Source organism: Geotrypetes seraphini, chromosome 4 (assembly GCF_902459505.1).
Source record: "Geotrypetes seraphini chromosome 4, aGeoSer1.1, whole genome shotgun sequence".
NCBI classification, from domain to species: Eukaryota; Metazoa; Chordata; class Amphibia; order Gymnophiona; family Dermophiidae; genus Geotrypetes; species Geotrypetes seraphini.
In genome coordinates, this window is record NC_047087.1 from 194448711 (window position 1) to 194472135 (window position 23425).

Below are 23425 nucleotides of genomic sequence, written 5' to 3' on the forward strand. Positions count from 1 at the left end.
AACCTGCTCAGTACATAAGAATTGAAAACAGGGTAAGGGGATTTGAGTTCACCCAGTTTTGTGCATATACAAGGGTCGAAATCTAGAACTGATAAGTCTCAAACTGTTTTCAATTCCTTATGTAATGAGCAGGTTTCTGAGATTCTTTCCCCCTCCTTTTCATATTTATTGCTTGCTACAATTAAAAAGAAGCTATTTTGGTGGTTTGTAGTAGTATTCAAGATTAATGAATATGCATAAGACAGATCTACATTCAGTGAGGTACTAGGTATACAAATCTATTTCATGCATATTCATTAGTGATAGCCTGAAAATCTGACCTGTTTTGTGTCTTCAAGAACTGGAAATGAACACCATACATATATGTGTACACCCTACCTGATGTATTTTGGCTGATATACTGAAGGTGAGAATGAACTCAAGTTTTCAGGTCTGATCACTGACCATACCACTCCCATTTGCCCCTCATTTTCATACCTTATGTCTGCTTGGGAATAAATATCTGCCTTCACATACTAGATCAGAGGTTCTCAACCCAGTCCTTGGGACACACCCAGTCAGTCATGGTTTCAGGATACCAACAATGAATATTAATAAGATATATTTGCATACAACTGAAGCAATGCATGCAAATTTATCTCATGCATATTCATTGTGGATATCTTCAAAATCAGAATGACTTGGTGTGTCTCAAGGTCTGGGTTGAGAACCCCTGAATTAGATTGCTACCTCATAAAGAGGAAACAAAGAAAAAAAACATTCAAATGACTAATATTGTCAGCATCTCAGTACTGACTGATGTTCAGGTCAGCGAGGGGGGAGGACTGTCCCAAGCACTGGCACCTCTCCACTCCCACCTTCCCCCTTTAAAACTTCACAAGCACGAGTAACTTCTCTGGCCTGCTGCTCATGCTGGCCTGGCTCCCCTCTGAAATCACTTCCTGGTCGTGGGGCCAGGAAGTGACATCAGAGGGGAAGTTAACGCTGGCGCGAGCAGCAAGCTGGAGAAGCTGCTCGCGCTGGTGAAGATTTGGAGATATGGGGTGGGGAGGGGGAGGAAGGGCTTCAGTGTGGCGGGACAGGAGGGTGCTTCCTATTCTCGCTATGCCACTGGTTCAGATGACCTCTTCAGTGCTCTAGCCTTCTTAAATATAATTATATAAATATAATAAATAAAAGTAGCTTGCTGTTTTGCTCCCATACCATTTTATAGGGTAACCATGAGAGTGTGGTATGCTGCCTAAAATTCTTCCAGGCTTTGAGTGTCTTTTTGAGTGGTTTACCTTTGCTATGGTCTCCCGTAGGATGCAATGGATATCCGGTCAGCATGCTCAGCTTCTGAGTCAGCTCCTGATGTGTCCTCATGTACCAGCTGAGTTCCTTCTCAAGCATCTGCATCCTGCCCTCATACTGCTGTTTGCTCCCAGATAGCCCTTCAGTCATTTGTTCTGCAAAAAGAATAATACAAATAAAACCTGGATGAAATAAATAACCAGTCCTTCAGCCAAAAGCTGGTCTATCTATTCCCAAAATTACAGAGAAGGAAATAGCTGAAGTTGAAGATTAAAACTGGCAGAAAATGCTAGCAAAGATAACAGCAGCAAAATATTTTTCTTTTAAAAGCTCATGCACTGCTGACACCTGCTTCCTCTCTCCTCTCCAGTTAATGTGTTCTGTAGCTTTGCTACCCACCTCTCTTTTCCCTAGTCAGCATATTCTATGTCTTTCCTTTTGATCTTCTTCCCCAGGAACATGCATTTTGTAGTAGTCCCTTGTTTTCCCCCTTCTTCCTTCCTTGCCCTAGTCAATGCATTTCTTTGTTTCCCTTAACTCTACTGGTCAATTCTAGTGTTGCTCCGCTCCCCCGTTTCCTCTGGTCAATGCATTCCTTCTCTCTCTCTCTCTCTTAAGATAGTCCTTTGTTTTGGACAACTTCCTTCCTTCCAAAAATTAATGAAATCTATGATTCTCTTTCACCGTTCCTCCATCTGTGTCCCTCAATTAAGATTTATTTACAAACATACATACTTGAAAACATACATACTTCCCCATACAGAGACCAGCCTTTTCGTTGCAATTTCATAAAAAGTGGGTGCAGTGGGGGGTGTTCAATATGGTGACCACGTCACAGAATGCTCAGTCTGCTCTTTCCTTTTTCATTGATTAAGGTTAAGTCAGAAAAAGAACAGATAGTGTCTTTCCCTAAGAACATTGTCTGCCTTTACAACAGGGTACCACATGGATCTTTTTAGTGTGGTCTGGGTCTTTGGAAGTTTCCAGTATTGGAATCCCACTTATGTCAACACTGAGGCCTACAAGCCCAGAGCAATATGTACACTCCTTCCCTGCATCATCTGTGGATCTTTGGAATCACTAAGGCAATACTACTGGCCAATGATGAGAATGTGATGGTGGTTCAGAGGGGAAGCTGGAGAGGCTGTTGCTGTGATTATCTCTGGAGACAATCTTTCAGTGAGCCAAGATTCTGGAGTAAATGGAAGGAATAGGGCTGAGAGCTAAAGAATTCTGGAAGTCACCTCCTCTAATTTCTCATCATTTAGAGCAGTGTTCTTCAATCGCAGACCGGTCTGCAAAAATGTCCTGCCACTCCGGCAAGATCAGGGGGCCCCAATGAGCTCCGACGTTTTGTTTCCCAGCTTCCAACAGTGGCTTCCTCACCTCCCTGCAGCTCTCAGTACTTGCCTGCAGCAGCGTCAGTAACATTAGCGCAGTGATTCACTTAGGTAGCCTTGGGACTTTTTCTGAGTTGCGGCCCGCCTCTGATGATGCAACTTCCTCTTTCCTCAAAGGTGGGCCTGACCCATCAAAGGACCCAAGGCTGCCTAAGTGAATCACTGCGCTGACGCTACTGGCGCTGCTGCAGGCAAGTACTGAGAGCTGCTGGGAGGGGAGGAAGCCACTGTAGATAGACACAGAGGGGGAAGGGATGGGGACACAGAAGGCCAATACTGATCATATGGCTACAAAGGGACAAGGATAAAGAGGGTAGATGCTAGACAGGATATATAGAGATGCAGAGGGAAGATATACATTGGAATGATGTGTAGGAAATTTAAATAATGTCAATTACTGTAAATTTAAATTGTTATTTAATTAATAAATAAAAGTACTATCTACATTGTTTTTTTATTTCAGTCTTAGTAGTTTACCGGTCCACAAAATAATTCTTTTATTTCTGCCGGTCCATAGGTGTAAAAAGGTTGAAGAACACTGATTTAGAGGGACTAGGCTAGTTGAAGGAAGAGAAGCTATTGTCCCCAGTCAGTTTCTCTATTGGAACTGAGCTCAGTTTGGTGCTTTCTGAAACTGTTATCTTGTTATCTATTTGGGAGGAACAAAGTCTCTGGACCTGGGCAAAGTCTTAGGGCTAGATTCACTAACCCCCGATTGAATGTCTGATCCATTCCCGATTGCATGCAGGCTGACGAATTCACAAAAGCCTGCATGCAACTGGGGATGATCGTCGACATGCTCCCCACCCATGGCACGGATCACTGGAGAGCGATCCTTGAGCATGCTCAGACCCTGACAGTAGTGACAAGAGAAGCAGCCTCCTGTCACTGCTATCAGGGCTTCTGCCAGCTTTTTTTTTAATAGACCGCAAAATATCAGGCCTATTTAAAAAAATGGGGAAAAAAAGGCCTCCCGACTGGCACGGCCCAACCCGACACCCCCTTACTTAAACGTTAGGAGCAGGAGTGCTCAGTCCCTCCTGCTCTGGAGGCCCGACACTATCCGTACCTAAACATTGGGAGCAGGAGGGGTGCTCAGCCTTCCGCCTTGCCTGGCTGGGCCCCCCCGTACCTCCAAGTTGGGAGCAGGAGGGGTGCTCAGTCCCTCCTGCTCCTCCGGGTCCAGCGACGCGTCTGCTTGGGGTTTAGGCCACACCCGAGCCTAAGGAAGTCCCTGATTGGCTCAGGCACCTCAGGCCCCTCTCAAGGGGGGAGGAACCTGAGGCATCTAAGCCAATCAGGGCCTTAGGCTCCTCTCTGTGCATCACATGATGCACCAGGGTGGGGCCTAAGGCCCAGGCAGATGCGTCGCTGGACCCGGAGGAGCAGGAGGGACTGAGCATCCCTCCTGCTCCCAACTTGGAGGTACGGGGGGATTGCTGAGCTGGGCGGGGGGGGGGGAGGGTGAGAGGCCTATGGAGCAGGAGGGACTGAGCACCCCTCCTGCTCCCAACGTTTAGGCATGGATGGTGTCGGGCAGGTCAAAAAACCTGCAGACCTATCAGTACCTCAGTTACCTATAAACAAAGGAGAAGGAGGTATAACATAGTAACATAGTAGATGACGGCAGATAAAGACCCGAATGGTCCATCCAATCTGCCCAACCTGATTCAATTAAAATTTTTTAATTTTTGCTTCTTAGCTATTTCTGGGCAAGAATCCAAAGCTTTACCCGGTATTGTGCTTGGGTTCCAACTGCCAAAATCTCTGTTAAGACTTACTCCAGCCCATCTACACCCTCCCAGCCATTGAAGCCCTCCACAGCCCATCCTCCACCAAACGGCCATATACAGACACAGACCGTGCAAGTCTGCCCAGTACTGGCCTTAGTTCAATATAGCACAGTTACTTACCGTAACAGGTGTTATCCAGGGACAGCAGGCAGATATTCTCACATGTGGGTGACGTCATCCACGGAGCCCCGACGCGGACAGCTTTTCAAGCAAACTTGATTGAAGATTTCAAGTTTGCTAGTGCTGCACCACGCATGTGTGTGCCTTCCTGATCCACTAGAGGGCGCATACCCTCCTCATGGTCCTCAGTTCAGATAGCTAGCAAAGAAGCCAACCTCGGGGAGGCGGGCGGGTTGTGAGAATATCTGCCTGCTGTCCCTGGATAACACCTGTTACGGTAAGTAACTGTGCTTTATCCCAGGACAAGCAGGCAGCATATTCTCACATGTGGGTGACCTCCAAGCTAACCAAAAACGGGACGGAGGGAAGTTGGCAATTCAAGAAAACAGATTACGCAAAACCGACTGGCCCAACCGGCCGTCGCTCCTGGACAGAGTATCCAGGCAGTAGTTGGAGGTGAAAGTATGAACCGAAGACCAAGTGGCAGCCTTGCAAATCTCCTCGATAGGCGTCGACCTGAGGAAAGCTACAGAAGCCGCCATCGCTCGGACTTATGTCCTGCGACTCGACCATGCAGCGCGAGACCAGCCTGAGCGTAGCAAAAGGAAATACAAGCAGCCAACCAGTTGGACAAGTTGCGCTTGGAAACTGGGCGTCCTAACCGATTAGGGTCGAGGGACAAAAACAATTGAGGAACCGTCTGAGGAGACTGAGTGCGTTGAAGATAAAAAGCCAACGCCCTCTTACAGTCAAGTGTGTAAAGCGCCACCTCGCCAGGAGGCGAGTGGGGCTTCGGAAAAGAGACCAGAAGAACAATGGAATGATTGAGAGGAAAGTCCAAAACCACCTTGGGCAAGAACTGGGGTTGAGTACGCAGGACCACCGTGTCATGAAGAAATACAGGAAAAGACGGGTCCGCAACCAGAGCTTGCAGCTCACTGACTCTGCGAGCAGACGTGAGAGCAACCAGGAATACCACCTGCCAGGTGAAGTAATTCAAAAGAGCTTTATCAATGGAATCAAATGGAGGTTTCACCAATTGAGTCAGGACCACACAAAGATCCCAAACCACCGGAGGGGCTTTGAGCGGAGGATGTACATTGAAGAGATCCCTCATAAAGCGGGAAACCGTCGGATGGACGGAGAGTAGCGTCCCATCAAGCGGCCGATGAAAGGCAGCAAAAGCACAGAGGTGGGCTCGAATAGATGTCGATTTGAGACCAGACCGAGACAAGTGAAACAGATAAACCAGCACTGAAGGCAAGGAGGCAGAGAGCGGATCCATGCGGTGCTCAGCACACCACGCAGCAAATCAGGACCATTTCTGGGAATAGCATTGCCGAGTGGAGATCTTTCGAGAGGCCTCGAAAACACCCCCACCGACTTGAGAGAAACAGAAGGAGGGAGGCACGTTGCGAGGAACTAAGCTGATAAGTGTAGAGACTGCAGATTGGAATGCAACAGAAACCTCAACACTGAGACAGCAGAGAAGGGAGCATAGGTAGGAACAGAGGCTCCCTGACATGCTGGAGGAGCAGGGAGAACCACAGCTGCCAGGGCCACAGAGGAGCCATCAAGATCATGGTGGCGCAGACCAACAGGTGTATCAAAGACCTGAGAATCAGAGTAAAGGGAGGGAACACATAGAGGAACCTGCCCATCCAATCGAGAAGGAAAGCATCCACCTCGATGCGAACCCGGGAGAACATCCTCGAGCAATATCGAGGCAACCAGTGAGTGAGGGGCAAAGCGAACAGAACTACCTGTGGGGTTCCCCACCAAACAACCACATGCCGCAGAGTCTGAGAATGGAGCGACCATTCATGCGGCCGAAAAGGGCGACTCAACGTGTCCACCAGACAATGCTGCTCGCCCCGGAAATACACTGCCCAAAGAAAGAAGTAGTGGTGTAACTCCCCCTCCAATGATGAAGGGCTTCCCTGCAAAGTAACAGGGAACCTGTACACCCTGGCTTGGTCACAGAATACATCGCCACCGGGATGTCGGAACGCACCAGGACCCCGCAATCCAGCAACCAATAACGAAAATCCACCACGGCATTGTAAATGGCCCAGAGCTTCAGCAGATTGATGCGGCTGCGACAGTCCGCACCCGACCAAAGACCCCGAGTCCGAAGGCCGTCGTGTTGCGCCCCTAAGCCGATGCCGAGGAGTCCATCGGCAGAACCTTCTGATGCGGGGATACGAAGAGGTGGCCCACCAACGAAACCAGCGCACCACAAAAGCGCTGGGAAGCGGGATCCCGATCCTGCCATCACTGAGATGCTCGGGTCCAGCGGTAAACACAAAGAGGAAACCAGGCGAACATCGGGACATGAACCGTGGAGACCCATGATCCCAAAGCATCAGCATCAGCTCGGCCGAGGCCGAAGACCGCTGAGACACCAGCTGACTTAGGCGCAGACAGGCGGCCTGCCGAGGCAGAGGCAGAAAAGACTGGAAGCGGACCGAGGACAGAGGGGCCATCGTCCGGTATAAACAAACAAGGCCCTCCCCCTGAGGCCGAGACAAGAAGGAGCGCAGACAAACTGGGTCCAGGTCCGCCCCGACGGACTCCCGAGACTGGGGCGGACAGAGTCTGAACCGCTCCCAGACTAGAAACTAGTGCAGGTCACGAAGGGCCAGGACCAGACGCAGATGGGAGGATGGGAACGCCCAACCGACAGAGGCGAGGCTATACTCCCAGTGCGTAGACACGGTGACACCCCTCCCGAAGGGAGGGGAGGAATCCCCAGAAAGAGAGCAGCCCGGAGGCTATGCGAGAATAGTCAAAAAGACGGCCAGGAGTCGCCGAAGCCGGCGGCTGGACCATAACCCGGCGCTGCTGCAGCTATTGCGGCTGCTGCGAAGGAGACCGAGATAACACAAGAAAATAATCCGGAGGGCCCCTCCGGAGAAGGAGTCCAAACCACCAAGGCAGAAGGGATTCAGCTGAAGGCGTCCCGATAGGCGAAGGACCGGTCGCGTTCTGAAAGGCGGTTAGTGGCCTCCGCAAGAGAGGCCTCAAGAAACGCAGTACTCACGCAAGTAAAAGTGGCGAGACGATCCTGGAGGTTCGGATCCTCAGCCACACTCTGCGCCAAGCGAGATGACGCATGGCGGGAGCAATAGAGCCGGAGCAGGGAGAGAGTCTCCTCCAGGAAACCAAACTCCGCACTACAATAATCCGTCACGGCTGCCCGGAATGAACCGAAGAGAAAACGGGGAACCCTCTCGAATAGGAGCCGGAGACGCCGAGGCACAGAGCCACAGACGAAGTCGAGGCACGAAGCCCCCGTCGAAACCGGGGCGCAAACCCGCAGTCGATGCCGAGGCCTAAAGCCTCAGCCGATGCCGAGGTATAAAGCCCCTAGCGACGTTGCGACACCAAGCGACAGTCGACTTCGAGGCACAAGGCCACAGTCAACCAAAGGGCACAAAGCCCCAAGCGACGTCAAGTCACAAAGCTCCAGTCAACGGCGAGGCACGAAGCCTCGGTCGACGACGAGGCACAGAGCTCCAGCCGACGATGAGGCCCCCAGCCTCAGTCGACGCGGAGCACACGGCTCAGCCGACGTCGAAGGTACAAAGCATCCGTCGATGTCGAGACACCAAGCCTCAGTCGACGTCGTGACACCAAGCCCCAGTCGACGTCGAGGCAGAAAGTCGAAGCACAAAGCCTCAGACAACGTCGAGGCACAAGGCTGCATTCTATGTCGAGGTACAAGGCCCCAGGCGGCGGTGAGGCACCAAGCCCCAGCCGACGTCCAGGCACAAAGCCTCAGTCGAGGTCGAGGCACGAAGCCTCAGTCGAGGTCGAGGCACGAAGCCTCAGTCGAGGTCGAGGCACGAAGCCTCAGTCGAGGTCGAGGCACGAAGCCTCAGTCGAGGTCGAGGCACGAAGCCTCAGTCGAGGTCGAGGCATGAAGCCCCAGTCGATGTCGAGGCACACCGAAGTCCGTCGAGGTTCAGAAGTCGGCACCGTACCAATGAAACTGGTAATAAAGGTGCAGCAGTACGCTCCATAAAGGGCAACCTCGAGATGAGTATTCCCATGAAAGGAGGCACGCATCGAAGGTCTCGTAGAGGCGGGCACGATTGCACTCGATGCCTGGAATGCCTGAGATTCAGCCGGTGGCGTTACCAAGGTAACGCACCTAGAAGAAAGAAAGAAAGAAAAACTTACCGGGGATCGAAGCTACTCAGTCCGATTCCAACGAAGGAAAAAGGGTCCCGGCCATTCTGCTCACACGAGGTGAGCCCAGAGAGAGGCCAGGGAAGAAGAAAATACAGCTGCAGCAAAATGAGGCCTAGCAGCATGGCTGAGGCCCAAGAAGGGCCTGCCGATGGAACCAGCAGAAACACAATAAAAAGTCCTTTTTTTTTTTTTTTTTTGAAACAAAGAAAATACACGATCAATTAACAAACGCACAGCGACTCCCTAACAAAATAAAGAAGCCGCGGTGCCAGAAAGGCACTTAGAAGAACGCAGAGAAGAGAGACAGGGCTTTCTGGCTTAGCGGAAAACTAAGAACTGAGGACCATGAGGAGGGTATGCGCCCTCTAGTGGATCAGGAAGGCACACACATGCGTGGTGCAGCACTAGCAAACTTGAAATCTTCAATCAAGTTTGCTTGAAAAGCTGTCCGCGTCGGGGCTCCGTGGATGACGTCACCCACATGTGAGAATATGCTGCCTGCTTGTCCTGGGATAATTAATATTATTTTCTGATTCTAAATCCTCTGTGTCCATCCCACGCTTCTTTGAACTCAGTCACAGTTTTACTCTCCACCGCCTCTCTCGGGAGCGCATTCTTCCTTTCAACGATCTTCTTTTGCACATCAGTGTCTTATTTTATTTATAGTTGATAGCTCACTCTTATAACCCATTATTCTAATCGTTTAGACCAGGGGTGCCCACACTTTTTGGGCTTGCGAGCTACTTTTAAAATGACCAAGTCAAAATGATCTACCAACAATAAAATTTAAAAAAAAAACACAACGCACACTGTACGCATACAATTGTTAATTATCATTCCTATTCTGGGGTTTTTTCAAAGAGGTCAAAGGAGATGACTCTATGCACTGTCACCTCAGTAACAACCATACAAAAATAGACAAATACCCACCCCTCCCTTTTTACTAAACCACGATAGCAGTTTTTAGCGCAGGGAGCTGCGCTGAATGCCCAGCGCTGCTCTCGACGCTCATAGGCTCCCTGCGCTAAAAACCTCTATTGCGGTTTAGTAAAAGGGGACCATATTGTAAAATATAGAGAGCAGATATAAATTCAGACACATTTTGATCACTAAATTTAAAATAAAATCATTTTTTTCTACCTTGTCTGGTGATTTCATGAGTCTCTGGTTGCACTTTCTTCTTCTGACTGTGCATCCAATCTTTCTTCCCTTCTTTTAGCCTGTATGCTTCCTCTCTTCCTGACCTCATTCCCCCCCCCCAATGTTTTCTTCTTCTCTCCTTGCCCTCTCTTTCTTTCTCTCTTCATGCCCCCATTCTTTTTTTCTGTTTCTCTTCTTTCCTTCTGTCTCCCTGCCTGCCCTCTTTCTCCCTCCCTGCCCACCCACAAGCCACTGCTTCTGCCGCTGCCATCGGATAACAGGCCCCCAAAGCCGCCCGCCGCCGGCCAAGCTCTCCTTGCTTCGGGCCCACCAGCATTCCTTTCCCCGACGTCAATTTTGCCGTCGGAGAGGAAGTTCCGCTGGCCAGAACTTCCTCTCCGACGGCACAATTGAGGTCGGGAAGAGGAAGGCTGATCGGCCCAAGATCGACCTATTAAGAGAAATGCTGCCGGGTCCTGCCTTTGAGGAAACAGAAAGTAGGCAGGACCTGGCAACAAGAAGAGCAAATCGCAAGCTTCACTGACCTGTCTCCCGCTTTAGCCCGCGAACAGGGCTCTAACATGTGCGTGTCGGCTTCCCTTCTTACCCCCTCCCCCTCCCCGGACATAACTTCCGGTTTCAGAGGGAAGAGAAGGGAAGCCGGTACAAGCACATGTTAGCCCCCGGAGCATAAGTTCTCCAAGCCTTTTTTTTTTTTTTTTTTTTAAATGTTGAGCAGCGGAGGCAGCAGCAGAATTCAGGAGCGGGCCAGTCAGGAGGGGAAAAAAGAGAAGGGAAGAAGGGAACCCGTTCTGCGATCGACTGGGGTCGCCTGAGCGAGCGACCTGTCGATCGCGATCGACGCGTTGGGCACCCCTGGTTTAGACGATACTCTAATTTGAAAATAGAATTCATCCCCCAAAAACTATAGAGAGGTTGAAGTATCATAAAATATGCATTGTCTCCACAGTTAAGGGAGGGAACATGCGCACGGTCATCGATCGCATGCAGCCCCCTCCCTCCCGATCACCACCACATCTATCTCCCTCCCTCCTTCCTACCTACCAATCGCTGCCGCATCCATCTCCCTCCCTCCCTTCCCCTTACCTTCGTGGTGTGTTTTAATTTAATTTGTTCAAGCAGCCCGAGTCTGAAGTCATGTGCGTCTACAGAAGCTTCTCTTCTGATGCAACTTCCAGTTCCCTCAGAGGAGAAGCTTTCGCAGATGCATGCGACTTCAGGTTTGAGCTGTCTGAACAAATTAAATTAAAACACGCCACGATGGTAAGAGGAAGGGAGGGAGATGCATAGACCGCATGAGGGGTGCTGAAAGGGGGTGGAAAGGAACACACACTGAAGGAGGGTGGAGGAGGGGGGTAGAAAATAACAGATGCTGAATGGAAATGGGGAACAGAGAGTGAGGAGAAGATGCTGAAGGGAAATGGGGAACAGAGAATGGGGAGAAGACACTGAAGAGAAATGGGGAACAGAGAGTGGGGAGAAGACGCTGAAGGGAAATGGGGAACAATGAGTGGGGAGAGGATGCTGGAAAGGAAGAAGACAAGAGATGCCAGACTATGGGGGGAGCTGAGGGAAGAAGATGGATGCCAGTCCAATGAGGGGGTGGGGGGAGACGCAGAGAGAAAGCAGACAGTGGGTGGAAGGAATTGAATGAGGAGAAGATAAGGAAAGCAGAAACCAAACAACAAAGGTAGAAAAAAAATTCTATTTTTTTTCTTTTTTGCTTTAGGATAAAGTAGTATATTAGTAGTGTTGATAAAAATTTATAAACAAAGCCCTGCCAGCTGAACATCTCTTTCTCTAGTTCAGAAGCCAGAACTTTGATTTATAAAATGACAATTGTACAGAATATTGTTTCTTTTTATATTTTAAGAAAATAAGTTCTATATAAAACCATTCAAGGCTTGTGTGGATGGGATCAGATGGTTTGCGGGGATGATGGGGACCGAGCTCGTGGGGATGGGAAGGGGACTGAGCTCACAGGAACGGGACGGGGATGAGCTCACAGAGACCGGGACAAAATTTTTCCCCATGTCATTCTCTATGCATAACCCTAAAAAATTGAATAAACTACTCCTGAGCCAGTGGCATCAACTGAAGGTAAAGAGATACTGTAGAGTTGAGAATGACACAACTAAATGAAAAGAGGCAATGTGGCTACAGAGTTAAGGTGCTGAATAGAATAATCTTAGGAAGCAATAGAGATACTTCTAGAAAAGTGGTCACCAACAACAGAAAACACGAGAGGAAATGGCAACCAGGAGAAACCTCAAATTTGCACAGAGAAGTACGTAATGAAGAAAAAACGAAATGAAGAGAACTAAAATTGCTAGAACAGAAGCATAATACCGGAAGTCCAGCAAGAAACCAACTTAGACTCAGAATAAAGTCTTGTGTGCAGGTTTAAAAAATGGAATCCAGAGAAACCATAGGAGAAAAACTTTCCTGTACTCAAACTATGAGTAGGAAGAAATGGACACTATGAGTAGGAACTATGAGTAGGAAGAAATGAACACCATGATATTTCCTACCGAAACATAGAAGCATAACAACAGAAAGAGTCAAATAGACCAACCACTCTGTTCCTCCGCAGCACCCATTAACTCTTCCTAACTCTGCAAGACCATTAAGATCATACAAGGTCATCACTCAAGACACATTTCTTTTTTTTTTTTTAAGTAAAGACGTCCAGGTCACTTAAAATGAGTCCAAAATGAATCCTGAGTACAGGCTTTCGATACCATTTGAGTGTTCTCATGAGAAATATAGAAATTTACAAAACAGGAATGGGTCTTACAAAGACATGACTGTACTACGTTAGCAGAAACAAATATACTAAAGATAAAAGAGGTAAAGAGGAGGTGTCCTAGAAATAGCCTAGAGGTCACAACATGTAACCATGTTAGACAAGATCCCAGCATACTGCAGAGAAGTGTAACAGGAAGAACAGTAATGCACTGAATAAAGATCAATATAAAGTAAAGGACCTGATAAAGGTATGGCTTGATTTCAGTACTAGAACAACACCCAGTTGTGATGCTATAAAACTTGCATATGCTAAATCGCACCAGAACAGGTCTAGAATTAAAATCTTATCTATTAGAATTTGGGTAATGCACATTGATGTTCGAACATAGAACCCTCTAACTTTAAACTGTGTACTAAAATCTTCAGTCCAGAGACCTTGTTTGAGATAAACTGAAGGAAATTTAAAAAACATCCTAAAAAGTATGTAGTGGCCTCATCTTCCCCTACAGCCACTTCCAAATCTCCAGGTTCCTTTAGAATAAAAAAGGAAATGGAGTAAAGGGTGTTGTGGATAATGTCCATTAAACAATAGGAGAAACACATGTAGGGAAAGAGACTTCAAAGTAATTACAGTCATGTGAAAAAATGAGGACACCCCATGAAATATTCAGTTCTTTCTTAAGAAATGTTCACATACCGATGTCAAATCTTTTTTATTTTACTTTCTTGAAGTTCCTAACAGTAATCTATATGGGACAGAATTATTGTTTGCACCATCTGTAAATGATGAACTTCCAGAAAAGGTCTAATATCTAATGACTGCTTCTTTAATGTTTTACAGCAATTGCCAATAGGTGATGCCTGTTGAATAACACCTTTTGGGTATGTTTTAATAACTTTTTATGTGATCTTATTCATTAGCACAGTCTGTGATTTTATGTTCTTTTGTTTTTAATTGGATCATTTATTGTGAATGCACTAACATATTGTTTTATTTATTTGATTGTCAGTTTTACACCCCTTGATGCAGTCCTTATGAGGGCGAAACATGGCTGTGTCAGGCTTTTAGTTATTTACGTATTTATGATTTTATGTGGTGAATAAATTTTGCATTGGAGTTTTGGACCTCTATTCTGATTTACTGGTTTTCTGTATCTTGGATCTTGTGGATCAGCTGCACGTTTGATTTCTTGAATTTTTTAAACTTCATATTACCTTTCTTGACCCCCCTCTACTCCCCTTTTCTTCTGTTCTTTTGTGTCTAGATATATATGTCACTATATGATATAGTTACTGCTATTCCCACTAAGCCAGTGTTTTTCAACCTTTTTTACACCTATGGACTGGCAGAAATAAAAGAATTATTCTGTGGACCGGCATCGGTCCATGGACCGGCGGTTGAAGAACACTGGGCTAAGTCATGGACCAGACCCCGCCCATCTCTACCCAATCTCCACCCCAGACCCCACCCCCATAATAGTACTAATTGTAACACTCATTTTTCAAAGTCCATTCATTTTTCAAAGATACACAATATAATCTTATTAACAATACATAACGGTTAACCACAAAATTAAACTACACAAAGCACACTGACAGCAGATTTAAATTCTCAAAATTGACATATTTCAATCACTAAATCCAAAAATAAAATCATCCCCCCCTACCTTTGTTGTCTCCTTCCCTCCATGCTATGCCTTACCTTCTGGCCTGCTCCCGCCTGGTCATTTTATGCCGCCCCCGGTATTATCTTCAGGCTGGCTCCCTCTTCCTCACTGATGCAGTGCACAAAACTGCGGGCAGTGGCTCCTTGCGCGTCCCGCGCCTCATCTGGAAGCCTTCCCTCTGACGTTGCAGCGTCAGAGAGAAGGCTCAGGCGCAGGACGTGCATAGGAGCCACTGCCCACGGCTTTGTGCACTGAATCAGTGAGGAAGAGGGAGCTGGCTCGAAGATAATGCCGCATCGATCGTACCGTGGACCGGCAGTTGAAGAACATTGTTTTAGGCCTGATGCACGTGCTGGCCCTGTGGACCGGCAGGAAATTTCTGTGGACTGGCACCGGTCCATGGACCGGTGGTTGAAGAACACTGCTCTAAGCTAAGTAGGAGTCCTCCACCTACAGTTCTACCAGTTTCTCTATCATATTTTCAATAGTGAAGGACAGGTAAGCTCTGTAGGACTCCAGGGAACCTGTCTGTTCTTAGCGATTGAAAACATTGTACAATATTGAAGCATTGCTCCTGCTGGCAACAATGCAATTGGAGAACTCTCACTCAGCTAGGAGGGAACAGTAATAAGTTACTTGAGTTTATCACATTCTTTTTTTATACCAATGTATACTCTGTACAATTATGATTACTTGGTTGTTATAATGGGGGGAAAATGGGTGGCATCAGGGATATATCTTAGGAGCTTAGCACTAATTTTAAGCAGCAGGCTTATAAATCTAGGCAAATGAATGGCAGCTGAATTTTCAGCAGAAAACATAGGATGTTAAGTTTGACTGAAAATAGAGGACAGATTTAGAAACCCAATTTAGGAGTCAAAGGAAGCTGTTTTAAAATCATCAAGTGTAACTTATAGTATTCTATAAGTTGCACATGTAAGTTGGACACACACCCATGCTCCATGCCTCTCCTATGCTCCGCCCACATGTACCCCCTTCCTTGAAGTTATGCACTGTCTTACAGAAGAGCGTGTAGTACACTTTGCATGCAAGGCTTGTGTAGGTGCACACACCCACTTATAGAAATTGCCTTTCACTTCACAGAAAAAAATGAAGAAAACAATCTCAATTTTGTCAATACATATTTAAAATATCACCTCTCTACACCTTTAAAGATGCGGAATATAGCTTCAATTCCCCTGCTCAAACAATAGTCTAAAACTTGGCGTTGATATTCATTGGATTTGTCCAATCAACTTCAAGGGTTAAGATTTTCATTTTTGAATTTGACACTTCAACCCTGGATAACTTTCATCTGTACACCTTTGGAATACAGATAAAGAGGTGAACAGATGAAAGTAAACAGGAGTCAGAGACGTGTTGAGGGAGGGCTAAAGCTAACCAGATAAGAAATAAGCATTGCCATACTGGGACAGACTGAAGGTCCCTCAAACCCAGGATCCTGTTTCTGATAGTAGCCAATCCATGTCACAGGTACCTGGCAAGATTGCAAAAGAATAAAAAAGATTTTATGCTGCTTATCCTAGAATAAAGCAGTGAATTTTCCCAAGTCCATCTTAATAATGTTAACCGCTAAGCTACCTGCTTTTATAATTTCATTTTTATTGCTGAATGTGAAATACAAAATACAAACAAAGCCCAATACATATCAATAACTAACAATAAAACTAACAAGATCCCTTCCCCAGCACAAAAAAAAAATGAAAGGAAACCAAAACTGCAGACATCCTAAAAAGAATCATAAACAATCTCTTGGATGTTAAAGCTCAAGAAAATAAAACTAAACTCTGTAGTTAATTATTAAACAGTAATATCCATAAAGATGAGCTTCCTAAGGAAAAAATTAAAAACCCCTAACTGCTTTTACCACATTCTCTGGCAATGATTCCAGATTCCAGATTTTAATTACACAGTTGCATGAAGAAATATTTTCTACTACTACTTCTAATCATTTCTATAATACTGCTAGACGTATGCAGTGCTGTTCTATGATTTGTTTTAAATTTACTACTTAGTAGCTTCATTGATTTTTGGTATAGGAGAAGTGATTGGTGCTACTATTTTTGTCAGGCTGGTATTTTATTTTGATTTTATGCTGAATATGATGTATAATTCTATTTTTTTTGTAAGATGTCTGAACTGTTTACCATGTTTCCCCGAAAATAAGACCTACTCCGAAAACAAGCCCTAGCATGATTTTCGGGGTAGGTCTTAATATAAGCCCTACTCCTGAAAAGAAGCCCTAGTCGTAGGCAGCCGCATTTCCCCCAGACCCGTCCCTGCTGCGCAGCTGAACTGCCAAACTCCTGCTGACCCTCCATCCTTCCCTCCCAACCGATCCCTGCCAACAGTGACCATAAATACCTTCTGGCAGAGGAGTGTCGGGCAAGCAGCACTCATAGGCTGCTTCGCGGCCTTCTCACTGGGGCCTTCTGTGTGCTGCGTTACTGATGATATCATCAGTAGACAGAAGGCCCCAGCAAGAAGGCCGCGAAGCAGCCTGTGAGTGCTGCTGGCCCAACGCTCCTCTGTTGGAAGGTATTTATGGTCGTGGTCGGCAGGGATAGGTTGGGAGAGAAGGATGGAGGGTCAGCGGGGGTTCGGCAGTTCGGCTGCATGATGGCAGTTGCTCAACGGTTCTTCTGCAAGAGGGATGGGAGGGAGAGAAGGATGGAAGCTGGGCAAGAGTTCTGCTGCACAAGGGGATGGGAGGGATGGAGTAATAGAAAGATGCTGCAGAGGGAAGGCATAAGGGGATGGGTGAGAGGGGAGGAAAGATGTTGCACATGTGGGGGAAAACAAAGAGGAAGAATTGGGGTGAAGGAGAGAAAGAGAGAGATGAACATGTACATGAAAAAAATAAGCCCTACCCGAAAATAAGACCTAGTGCCTTTTTTGGGCCCCTAATGAATATAAGACACTGTCTTATTTTCGGGGAAACACGGTATGTGAGTGTTGCACTTCACTTTGTAAAAGGCAGATTATAAATAAACAAACTATAAACCATTTGGGTGCCCCCCAGTCCTTGTATTTTTGTAAAGAGTAAACAAGCAATTCATATCTACCTTTTCTACTCCATTCAGTATTTTATAGACCTCTATTATATCTCCCCTCAGCTCTCTCTTCTCAAAGCTGAAGAACCCTAGTCTCTTTAGACTTTCCTCATAGAGAAGTTGTCTCATCCTTTTTATCATTTTAGCACAGTTACTTACCGTAAAGCACAGTTACTTACCGTAACAGGTGTTATCCAGGGACAGCAGGCATATATTCTCACATGTGGGTGACGTCATCTACGGAGCCCCAGCGCGGACAGCTTTTCAAGCAAACTTGCTAGAAGTTTCAAGTTTGCACACTGCACCACGCATGTGCATGCCTTCTCGCCCACTAGAGGGCGCATCCCACCTCGTGGTCCTCAGTTCCATAACTAGCAGAGAAGCCATCCCCGGGGAGGCGGGCGGGTTGTGAGAATATATGCCTGCTGTCCCTGGATAACACCTGTTACGGTAAGTAACTGTGCTTTATCCCAGGACAAGCAGGCATGATATTCTCACATGTGGGTGACCTCCAAGCCAACCAAAAAAGGGCAGGTGGGAGGATGGCAATTCAGGAAAACAGGTTACGCAACACCGACTGGCCAAACCGGCCGTCGCTTCTGGACAAAGTGTCCAGACAGTAATGAGAGGTGAACGTATGAACCGAAGACCAAGTGGCAGCTTTACATATGTCCTCCATAGGAGTGGATCGGAGGAAAGCAACCGAAGCTGCCATCGCTCGGACCTTATGCCCCGTGACTCGACCCGGGGGCGGAAGTCCAGCCTGAGCATAGCAAAAAGAAATACAAGCAGCTAACCAGTTAGACAGAGTGCGCTTGGAAACAGGATGCCCTAATCGATTAGGATCGAAGGACAAAAACAATTGAGGAACCTTCCTATGAGACCTGGTGCGTTGAAGGTAATATGCCAACGCCCTCTTACAGTCAAGCGTGTGAAGCGCCGTCTCGCCAGGATGGGAGTGGGGCTTAGGAAAGAACACAGGAAGGACAATTGACTGATTGAGGTGGAAATCAGAAACAACTTTAGGTAAAAACTTAGGATGGGTGCGGAGAACCACCTTATCATGATGGAAGACAGTGAAAGGAGGGTCCGCAACCAAAGCTTGCAACTCCCCAATCCGCCTAGCGGATGTGAGGGCAATCAGAAAAATCACCTTCCAAGTCAGAAATTTCAAGAGAGACTTGTTGAGTGGCTCAAAAGGAGGTTTCATCAGTTGAGCTAAAACCACATTCAAATCCCACACGACTGAAGGAGGCTTAAGAGGGGGACAAACCCTGAGTAACCCTTTCATGAAGCGTGTCACCAAAGGATGGATCGACAGAGGACGCCCATCCAGATGTTGATGGAAAGCAGAAATAGCACTAAGATGAACACGCACAGAAGTGGTTTTCAAACCAGAGTGCGACAGGTGAAATAAATAGTCCAAAACCGAGGACACCGGAACCGAAACCGGATCCAGGTGAAAAGACGAACACCAGGTGGAAAACCTGGTCCATTTCTGCGAATAACAAAGCCTAGTCGAAATCTTGCGGGAGGCTTCCAACACCTCCCTCACAGATTGAGACAGATCAGGCGAAGTTAAGGAGTAAGAAACCAAGCTGTCAGGTGTAATGACTGCAGATTGGGATGCAACATGGATCCTTGACTCTGAGACAGCAGAGAAGGAAACACAGGCAGAAGAAGAGGCTCCCTGGTACTGAGCTGAAGCAGCAGGGAGAACCAGTGCTGACGCGGCCACCGAGGTGCAATGAGAATCATCGTGGCAGCGGACGATTTGAGATGTACCAACGTTCGCATGATCAGAGGAAAGGGAGGGAACGCATACAGGAACCTCCCTTCCCAATCGAGAAGGAAGGCATCGGCCTCCAGACGGTCCCGGGAGTACATCCGAGAACAATACAGGGGCAGTTTGCGGGTCTCCGGAGAGGCAAACAGATCCACCTGCGGCGTTCCCCAGCGAGCGAAAACCTCGCGCAGAACTCCGGAGTGTAGAGTCCACTCGTGCGGCTGCAGAAGTCGACTGAGTTTGTCTGCCAGACAGTTCTGTTCTCCCTGGATGTAGACCGCCCGAAGGAAGATGTTCCGGGAGACTGCCCACTCCCAAAGGCGAAGAGCCTCCGAGCAGAGGGGCCAAGAACCCGTTCCACCCTGCTTGTTCACATAGTACATCGCCACTTGGTTGTCCGTGCGGACGAGGACTACCTGATTCTGCAATATGTGGACGAATGCTCGAACCGCCAGAAAGATGGCCCGAAGTTCTAGCACGTTGATGTGACACCGACGGTCCTCGGCAGACCACAGGCCCTGCGTTCGAAGACCGTCGAGGTGGGCTCCCCACGCGTACTCCGAGGAGTCTGTGGTCAGAACCTTGCGAAAAGGAGGGGTGAGAAACAGTAAACCCTTGGACAGATTTGAAGAGTCGGTCCACCAACGCAGCGATTTCCGCAAAAGCGGAGTCACCGCAATGAGACGAGACACCGGATCGTACTCCTGACGCCACTGGGAAGCTAGGGTCCACTGAGGAATCCTCAGGTGCAGCCTGGCGAACGGAGTGACATGGACCGTCGACGCCATATGGCCGAGCAGCATCATCATGCGCTGGGCCGACACCACCGACAGTTGAGAGACCTGACGGCCCATCCGCACCAAGGCTTCCAACCGCTGGGGCGGGAGATACGAGCGCAGGCGCACCGTGTCCAGCACTGCGCCTATAAATTGAAGAGACTGAGCCGGGCACAACTGCGATTTTGGAAAGTTTATCTCGAACCCGAGGCTCTGCAGGAAGGCAATAGACTGTCGGGTCGCTGAGATAACCCCCTCCCTGGTCGGGGCTTTGATGAGCCAATCGTCCAGGTAAGGGAACACATGAAGCCCACGAGACCTCAGGGCTGCCGCGACCACCACCATGCACTTCGTGAAGACTCGGGGGGACGAGGCGAGGCCGAAGGGCAGGACCCTGTACTGAAGGTGCAAATCTCCCACCTGGAATCGTAAAAATCTTCGGAAGGCGGGATGCACCGGAACATGGGTGTATGCTTCCTTCAAGTCGAGGGAGCACATCCAGTCCCCTCCCTCCAAGAGAGGATATAAAACCGGGAGAGACAGCATTCGAAACTTCTCCCGGACCAGGAATTTGTTGAGCTTCCTGAGGTCCAGAATGGGGCGCAGGTCCCCGGTCTTTTTTGGGACCAAAAAGTAACAGGAGTAAAACCCCGTACCCCGCTGGTCCTTGGGGACCGGTTCGACCGCCCGAAGCACCAACAGAGCCCTGGCCTCGGCCAGAAGGATCGGCAGTTGCGCTCGGTTGGAAGAGGCCACCCTTGGGGGATGATCCGGTGGCGAGGACACAAAGTTGAGCGAGTAGCCCTCGGAGACGGTCCGGAGCACCCAAGCGTCTGATGTTATCTCGGTCCATGCCATGTGGAAGAACCGAAGACGCCCCCCGATGGGAAGGGGTTCCTGTGATTTCGCGGAGGGGAACCCGCCCCGTCCGCTCAGCCCGTCAAAAGGAAGGCGCGGGTTTAGAAGGACCCTGCGCCGGGGCTTGGGTTTGTCCCCCTCTGCCTCGCTGAGACGGACGTCTCGGAGGCGGCCTTGAAAAAGCCGGAGTCGACTTCTGAGGGTATCGGCGCGGCGGAGGACGGAAAGGTTTCTGCTGCGGGGGCCTAGGTTTGGGGCGGACCAGGGATGCTAACGAGCGCTCCTGCTCCGACAACCGCTTGGTCGCCGCATCTAAGGACTCATCAAATAACTCGGACCCCACACAAGGCAAGTCTGCAAGACGTTCCTGCAGGTTTGGGTCCATATCGAGGGTGCGAAGCCAGGCCAGACGGCGCATGGCCACTGCGAAGGCCGACACCCTCGAAACCAGCTCAAATGCATCGTACACCGCATGAAAGAGGTACAACCGCAATTGAGACAGGTTGGACATAAACTTATCAAATCCTGCTCTTTGGGAGTCCGGTAAGGAGTCTCGATATTGAGGAAGGTCCTTCACCATGCCACGCAAATAGGAGGAAAAGGTGAAGGCATAATTTAGAACCCTGGTGGCCATCAGGGAATTTGAATAGAGGCGACGGCCAAACTTGTCCAGGGTCCGCCCCTCCCTGCCGGGTGAAACCGCCGCAGAAACCCGTGAGGGCTGTGATTTCTTAAGGGCAGACTCCACCAGAAGAGACTGGTGGGAGAGCTGCGCCTTTTCAAACCCTTTAGGGGGCACCGTCCTATACTTCGCTTCCATTTTAGAAGGCACAGACGTGACTGTAAGAGGGTTCGACAAATTCTTCAACCAGGTCTGCAGGAGGACTCTGTTGAGGGGGAGCCTAGGCACCTCCCTAGGAGGAGTGGGAAGGTCTTGCTCCTCCAAAAATTCTTTAGAATATTGGGAACCGACCATAAGGTCCAACCCCAGGGCTCGGGCCATGTCCTGAACAAAAGTGGAAAATGAGGACGGCCTGGCTGGAGGAGACGGGGTTCTCGACCTCCCCACCGAGGAAAGGGGAGAGGCCTCATGGGAATAATGAGGATCCCTGACCGACCCCGAGCCCCAGGATGCTCTTTCCAAGGCCCTTGAGGGGGAAGGAGAATTTCTCCGCCTCGAAGAACCCTTGGGTGAGGACCCCGGTGTCCGGGGGGCACTCTCCCACTTCCTCGGCGAGGCGGCACGGGAAGACTTCCCATGAGGTGATCGGAGGAGCCTCGGGTTGTCGAGGCGCAACTCCGATACCTGCAGCGCCTCGCCCCCGAGCGGCGAGGAACGATCGTGCCTCCGAGGCGAGCCCCGCGGGCGCTTCGGCTTCCTCGATCGGCGCCCTGTCCGAGGTCGCGTCGAGGGTGAGGAGTCCCGGGAAGATCTCGAGGAGGAAGAGGAGGAAATACGGCGCACTCTGCGCAACTTTTCCTTGGGCCGCACACTCCGCTCAGGCGGCCCCCCCGAGGTCGAGGTCGAGGGCACAGCCGGGGCCGAGGTTAAAGGGGCCACAGTACCCGAGACCGAGGCCACCGAGGCCGGGGCTCCCGAGGTCGAGGGCGCCGAGGCCGGGGCCTCCGAGGTCGAGGGCGCCCCGGCCGAGGCCTGCGAGGTCGAGGCCGCCGGAACCGCAGCTCGCTGCAACACTTCCAGGGCCCCCGACAGCTCCGATGAAATAAGAGCTCGGAGGAGTTCCTGAAAGGCCGGAATCCCCACGAAGGTCGGGAGTTCCGGGTCCGGAGCACACTCCCTGGAGGGCGACCTCGGTCTCGAGTATTCCCTCGGGGTGTGCGAAGCCGGGGTCCGAGGCGGGGCCGGGGTCGACCCACTCGCCTTAGCCGGAGCAGAGGATGGCTTCTTCGCTGACGGGGATGGAACAGAGGACTTACCCGAAGCCGGCTTTCCCGAGGACGCCTTCGAAGTCGAGGGCCGAGGCGAAGCCGAGGCCCCCGAGGACGTTGAGGCCGAGGTCAAGGCCGGGGCCGAGGCCAAGGCCGACGTCGAGGCCTTAGCCGGTGCGTCCACGGCAAACAATTCCGCCATTCTGGCCTTTCGGCGGCGGAGGGCTCTGGCCTGAAAGGTAGCACAGCGATCACACGAAGCTGTCGGATGATCCGGCCCGAGACAAACAATGCACCACCGGTGAGGGTCAGTGATGGAAAGTAACCTCTCACACCGGCTGCACTTCTTAAATCCCGTAACAGGACGGGACATCAACGGAAAAGGAGGCCGGGAACGACCGACGTCCCGCGGCCACGGCTGCCGGGAGCCCCCGGAGCCCAACGAAAAGAAAAATATATATATATTTTTTTTTTTATGAAAACGAAGGAAAAACACAAAAAAGAAAGGAGCACCGCGAACCGATCGAAAAAACGAAACGCGGCAGCAGAAAGGCAATACAAAACTGGAGCTCAAATCCACAGGGCTTTCTGGCTCCGCGGAAAAAATTGAACTGAGGACCACGAGGTGGGATGCGCCCTCTAGTGGGCGAGAAGGCATGCAC

General features: G+C 49.4%; 1 protein-coding gene across 2 annotated transcripts in view; it reads right to left on the bottom strand.

Annotated features, from left to right (window-relative positions):
- KIF7 (kinesin family member 7) overlaps positions 1–23425 on the bottom strand; it is a 119010-nt gene that overhangs the window by 1497 nt on the left and 94088 nt on the right. For both annotated transcript variants that reach the window (XM_033942837.1, XM_033942836.1), the window contains exon 17: positions 1284–1448. In XM_033942837.1, the coding sequence (XP_033798728.1) occupies positions 1284–1448 (165 nt within the window). The remainder of the gene's footprint in view (positions 1–1283; positions 1449–23425) is intronic.